Source organism: Silurus aristotelis (assembly GCF_946808225.1).
Source record: "Silurus aristotelis genome assembly, chromosome: 1".
Classification (NCBI taxonomy): domain Eukaryota; kingdom Metazoa; phylum Chordata; class Actinopteri; order Siluriformes; family Siluridae; genus Silurus; species Silurus aristotelis.
This window is the reverse complement of record NC_139574.1, coordinates 1,540,313-1,546,529: the sequence shown is the minus strand read 5'-3', so window position 1 is coordinate 1,546,529 and position 6,217 is coordinate 1,540,313. Positions and strand designations below refer to the sequence as shown.

The 6,217-nt window shown below is 40.5% G+C and overlaps 1 protein-coding gene across 3 annotated transcripts; it reads left to right on the top strand.

Moving 5' to 3' along the window:
- Positions 1 to 493: 493 nt before the first annotated feature.
- Positions 494 to 1,883, top strand: LOC310730305 (C-reactive protein-like). 3 transcript variants are annotated; one of them, XM_083549179.1, is made up of 3 exons: positions 494 to 616; positions 694 to 782; positions 1,066 to 1,883. In XM_083549179.1, exons 2-3 carry the CDS (start codon positions 725 to 727, stop codon positions 1,677 to 1,679), a joined length of 672 nt encoding a protein of 223 aa, XP_083405305.1. In that variant the 5' UTR covers positions 494 to 616; positions 694 to 724; the 3' UTR covers positions 1,680 to 1,883. The 3 variants fall into 3 exon arrangements, with proteins under 3 accessions (XP_083405305.1, XP_083405306.1, XP_083405307.1); XM_083549180.1 differs by having other exon boundaries at positions 495 to 612; positions 691 to 782; XM_083549181.1 differs by having other exon boundaries at positions 528 to 612.
- The last annotated feature ends 4,334 nt before the right edge of the window (positions 1,884 to 6,217 follow it).

Sequence of the window (6,217 nt, the reverse complement as noted above, 5' to 3'; positions counted from 1 at the left end):
ATTCTGATGTTGACAGATTTTTTAAGCATTTCCTTCAGGGTTTGATGTTCAGCCATGACTTGACGGTTTGGTGGTTCTTTGTCAAAATCAACATGTGTGAAAGAATTACTATGGAAGTTGGCAGCACAGAAAGATGATCCATCCCTAAAACCATTATTTATAAAGCAGTAGCAGATGCTTTTTTCAGCATTATTTTTTTCTCCGAAAAAGCAATTGACTGAACAACTGATTGCATGTTGGAATGTCAGCTGGAATTTCAAGCAAAAAAAGTAAAAAAGACAATCAACCCATAAAATCAACCTGACAGGAATTCATTCATCACTCGTCTTTATGCCGCTGACATTTTCACCTTTATACCTGCAGGTAGCTCTGGTCAACCTTCTCAACTCAAGTGCATTTAGTTGCTCCTAAAATCATTCCTATGGTAAACTCTACCCTGACCAAGAAGGACTATAACTATTTCATCATGGTGAAATTTTTCGTTCTCTGAGACTGGTTTGGAGATGCCCAACCCCTCCCACATGTGTCATTATAAACCCACTGAGCTGTAGACCTGCGAGTCATTCTGAGATTTTCTCTTTTGATGGTGTTACTGGAGAAGTATTTAAAAAAGTAAGTGTTCATACGTTTTGACATTTAAGAGACAATCATTAACACGTGTGTTCTGTACTAAAATGTGAATATCTTTAGTAGCAGTCGTGTTGTTATTAACCACTGAGGTAAGATGAAGATGGCAACACTGGTCCTGTTGCTTCTCCTGCCGTTGGTCTCAGCCACAGGCCGTAAGTTTCTTTCTCTTTTTGTAAATTTCATCCAGAAACCTTTTTGTCTCTTTTAGTTTCAGTGTTGTGATTCTTTGCTCAATTCAGAGTAAATCCCTTTCTGATTCAGATTTTGACTGAGACACACCAGAGACACTGTGAAATCTCCAGTTTAAGAATTCAAATCTACAGTAAACCCAAAATCTGATTGTGTTCATTGTGGCTGATTTCTGGATAAAACCTGTGAGCTGAAGTGTACATGGGGTTTTAGATACACATATACTGTGTTTTCTTCTGCAACTAGGGAAGGTATTTTTGTTTCCCGAGGAATCCGACTCTGCCTACGTGCGCATCATTCCGAAGAATCCTCTGAATCTGCAGGCCTTCACTCTCTGCATGCGCATCGCCACCGAGCTGAAGGGCAGGCGAGAAATCATCCTGTTTGCTTATCGCACTCAAGATCATGATGAGCTCAATGTGTGGCGGGAGAAAGATGGACGACTCTCTCTTTACCTGAAGAGCAATAGTAATGCTGCCATGTTTAATCTACTGCCACTGTACGAGTTTCCCACTCACCTATGCGTCACCTGGGAATCGTTCACTGGAGCCACCTCATTTTGGGTGAATGGACACCGCAGCATGGTGAAGATCTACAGGCGTGGACATCGTGTCGATCCAAATGGAGCTGTCATTCTTGGGCAGGATCCTGACTCATTTCTGGGCAGCTTTGACAAGGGTCAGAGCTTCAAGGGTGAAATCTCAGACGTACACATGTGGGATAGTGTTCTTAGCACTAGGCAGATTTGGGAGCTGTATAAAAATCTGAGTCAGGCTCAGGGGGGAAATGTGATCGACTGGAATTCTGACCAGTACCAAACCTTTAACAATGTAGTTGTGCTGTATAACATAAATAAGTAACAAAAGCCTGAATCTGGAAAGAGTTTTATCAGTTTAGTTTCTCAATTGTTCAAAATGTTTCACCTTTGTTTTCCATGTCTAATTAAGTATGTGATGATATAACACGTGTGACAACATATTAGCATAATCGGAGTTTCTTTTAGTTTTGATTGTTCTTTTCTGTATGTTTTGTTGGAGGAGTTGTTTGAATAAATTTGGCAATATGTCTTGGGCTGGTTACTCTTAAATATTTTTAAAAGTTTTAGCAGAAGATTAATGAATAAAATCCACCAATTGAGCAATTTTCCAAAGCTGCTGCTGAGCCACCGATTGCAAAACTAAATTTCCAGTGGCATATTAGTGCCTAAGATGTTGGCCTTTAGCTCTAAAGGTCCTGAGTTCAAATCCCAGCATCACAAAGCTACCCCTGGTGCACCTTGAGCAAGGCCCTTAACCTTGTTTGAATTGTGTCAAAGCTCTTGGGGGTCCCCCCTAGAACTCTTGTACCTTTGGTTTAACAGTCATAAACCAAACAATTATATCTTACCATCATTTCGGGGTAAAATAAATCAGGATCGATTCTGCATCACGCAGCGACTTCCTTCAGAAAACAGCATGTGGTGATTTTTTCGGACAAAATTCTGATTTGGATAAGTTTATTATAAAATTGGGGTAAATAATGGACAGTTTTCTTTGTGGCAGCAGCACAATCATTTGAATGCATCTAGTATTTTAGTTGTAATGAAAACTAGGGGACCCCCAAGTTAATTTTTTTGCGGTTTATGAGGGTCACCTAATGCTTATGGAGGTCTTCCCCTCAATTTGAACAATGCCCTTAACCCTCAACTGCTTTCTCAATATTAAAATACATTTTGACCCCTCCTTTATTTACCATTGAGTCTCCAACATGACTTCTTAAATGGATGGATATGCAATCGTTGTATAAAAAACAGAAAAGGGCGTGTCTTTACCCTCACATTAAATATATCACATACTGTATCTTAAATAAATCTGACTGTAATACTCACCAAATATTCCAAAAAACATATTATGTGCTTTAAATGTTCTGTAGGAGATTTATATATATATATATATATATATATATATATACAGTGAGGAAAATAAGTATTTGAACACCCTGCTATTTTGCAAGTTCTCCCACTTAGAAATCATGGAGGGGTCTGAAATTGTCATCGTAGGTGCAGCTGTATCTGTGAGAGACATAATCTAAAAAAAAAAATTCAGAAATCACAATATATGATTTTGTAACTATTTATTTGTATGATACAGCTGCAAATAAGTATTTGAACACCTGAGAAAGTCAATGTTAATATTTGGTACAGTAGCCTTTGTTTGCAATTACAGAGGTCAAACGTTTCCTGTAGTTTTTCACCAGGTTTGCACACACTGCAGGGGGGATTTTGGCCCACTCCTCCACACAGATCTTCTCTAGATCAGTCAGGTTTCTGGCCTGTCGCTGAGAAACACGGAGTTTGAGCTCCCTCCAAAGATTCTCTACTGGGTTTAGGTCTGGAGACTGGCTAGGCCACGCCTGAACCTTGATATGCTTCTTACAGAGCCACTCCTTGGTTATCCTGGCTGTGTGCTTCGGGTCATTGTCATGTTGAAAGACCCAGCCTCGACCCATCTTCAATGCTCTAACTGAGGGAAGGAGGTTGTTCCCCAAAATCTCACAATACATGGCCCCGGTCATCCTCTCCTTAATACAGTGCAGTCGCCCTGTCCCATGTGCAGAAAAACACCCCCAAAGCATGATGCTACCACCCCCATGCTTCACAGTAGGGATGGTGTTCTTGGGATGGTACTCATCATTCTTCTTCCTCCAAACACATTTAGTGGAACTATGACCCAAAAGTTATATTTTGGTCTCAACTGACCACATGACTTTCTCCCATGACTCCTCTGGATCATCCAAATGGTCATTGGCAAACTTAAGACGAGCCTGGACATGTGCTGGTTTAAGCAGGGGAACCTTCCGTGCCATGCATGATTTCAAACCATGACGTCGTAGTGTATTACCAACAGTAACCTTGGAAACGGTGGTCCCAGCTCTTTTCAGGTCATTGACCAGCTCCTCCCGTGTAGTTCTGGGCTGATTTTTCACCTTCCTTAGGATCATTGAGACCCCACGAGGTGAGATCTTGCATGGAGCCCCAGTCCGAGGGAGATTGACAGTCATGTTTAGCTTCTTCCATTTTCTAATGATTGCTCCAACAGTGGACCTTTTTTCACCAAGCTGTCAGGTGTTCAAATACTTATTTGCAGCTGTATCATACAAATAAATAGTTTTAAAATCATACATTGTGATTTCTGTATTTTTTTTTTTTAGATTATGTCTCTCACAGTGGACATGCATCTACCATGACAATTTCAGACCACTCCATGATTTCTAAGTGGGAGAACTTGCAAAATAGCAGGGTGTTCAATGATTTTTACACAATACACACACAAGTGTTTCCATACGTTGAAGTTCAGTCCATCCTACGATCTGAGAAAAGGAGGCGGAGCCTGAGAATCAAAACAAAAAGCAATCAGGGCTAACGGCATGCGGGTTCTAGAGCTTGTGTTTGTGTGTTTTTTGGGGGTGGGGGAGCTGGGGGCAATACGAGGGATAAACATTGTGTAGCATACGCTTTGCTTTCAAACACACACAGACGCACACACACTCCTTTGCTGTTAGCTTTGCATGGATGATGGTTCAATGTTCCAGTTTACTGCAAGTATTGGGACAGGAGTGGAATTCTCCGGGCGCAGGTCAAAATAAATCGTATTTTTTCTAAAAATCTACACGTTTCTTTGTTTCCTCTGTTGTTGGTTTGATTTGTGTTGCAGTTCCTTCATGTGTGAAAGCGTGCGAATGTTCATATACGTGTCATAACCTCATCCAAACCTCGATACGCCGCTTCAGTGCTGTTTCCCACAACTTAACTTTTTAAAATGAAAACCAAACATCAAGGTCATAGCAAGGTTATGTATTAGAAATGAGTAATATGTGGGACTAGAGAACACAACACCACTGGAGTGAAGTTCTACCTGTTTTATAGTATAGGAACTACTACAGGTTTATTATAACTTGTATGGAAGGAGTCTTGAGAGTCTGGGTTTCCTTTAGTCAAGTCAAGTTTATTTCTATTGCATTTTTCACAACAGACATTGTCTCAAAGCAGCTTTACAGAATTTAAAAGATACGATGAATGGTGTGTATTTATCCCTGATGAGCACCATGGAGAATGTGTCAAGGAAACACTCCCTTACATGTTATGAGGAAAAAACCTTGAGAGGAACCAGATTCAAAAGCAGAACCTCATCCTCATTTGGGTGACATCAAAAATGTGATTATAGTCTTTAAACACTACAGAACACTGGAGAGTGAGAACTAACATGAGCACTGGAGTGTGTGATTATGACTGATGTTCTTTCTACAGTCTTATACAGTCATTATGGTTATAAAACTAGGAGCTACTGAGCAACTCATAAAATAGCTCAACATTTGTGATCATCACAGATCCAGCACCAGCTTTTCCATGCCAGAGCCTTTAAACACTCCAGGAGGTCCAATGTCAAAACCCCACATGAAGTGGGATCAAAATGGTACTGGTATGTCTCCAGATGGTTCGGGATGTTTGCGGTATCTACTTCTTTAGAGGTCCATAATCTTCATGAGGTGGGACGTGACTGGAGCTGGAGCAACCTCAGGATACCTCGGGATGGGGAGAGAAAGAGAAGCAGTGGAGAGGAATTAGCGTAGCTGCTGTTTATGATATTAACAGCACAAGTTGATAATGTGATGTGATCAGATGTTCTGGAGCACAAGGTTATGATGTGATGTGTGTTATGTGTAGAACTCGCTAAAAACATACGTCTTTAATCTGCACTTAAACTGGGAGAGTGTGTCTGAGCCCCGAACACTGTCAGGAAGACTGTTCCAGAGTTTAGGAGCTAACTGTGAGAATGTTCTACCACCTTTAGTGGACTTTGCTATTCTAGGAACTACTAGAAGTCCAGAGTTTTGAGATCTCAGGGAGCGTGACGGATTGTAGCGTGTTAGAAGACTGGAGAGATACATGGAGATAAACCATTTAGTGTTTTTTAGGTAAGTAGCAGTAGTTTGTAGTGGATTTGAAACTTAACAGGAAGCCAGTGTAGGGGTGAGAAGATTGTGTATGGTGATATTTTCTCTACCTTGTGAGAACTCTTGCTGCTGCATTCTGGACTAACTGAAGCTTGTTTATTAATGATGCAGGACATCCACCTAGTAATGCATTACATTACATAGCTTCTCTGCATCAGATATAGACAACATGTTTTTAACTTAGAAATATTTCTAAGGTGAAAGAAGCTGTTTTTGTAACATAGTTGATATGATTTTTAAAAGACAAGTTGCCCTAAAATAACTCCCAGGTCTTTTACTGTTGAACTGATATTTACAGAACATCCGTCTTAATGCAGGTTGAAATACGAAATGGTAGATTGGACAGGTAGGATTTAAACCAGCTTAATGCCTGTCCCTGAATGCCGATGTAATTCTGTAGGCGATC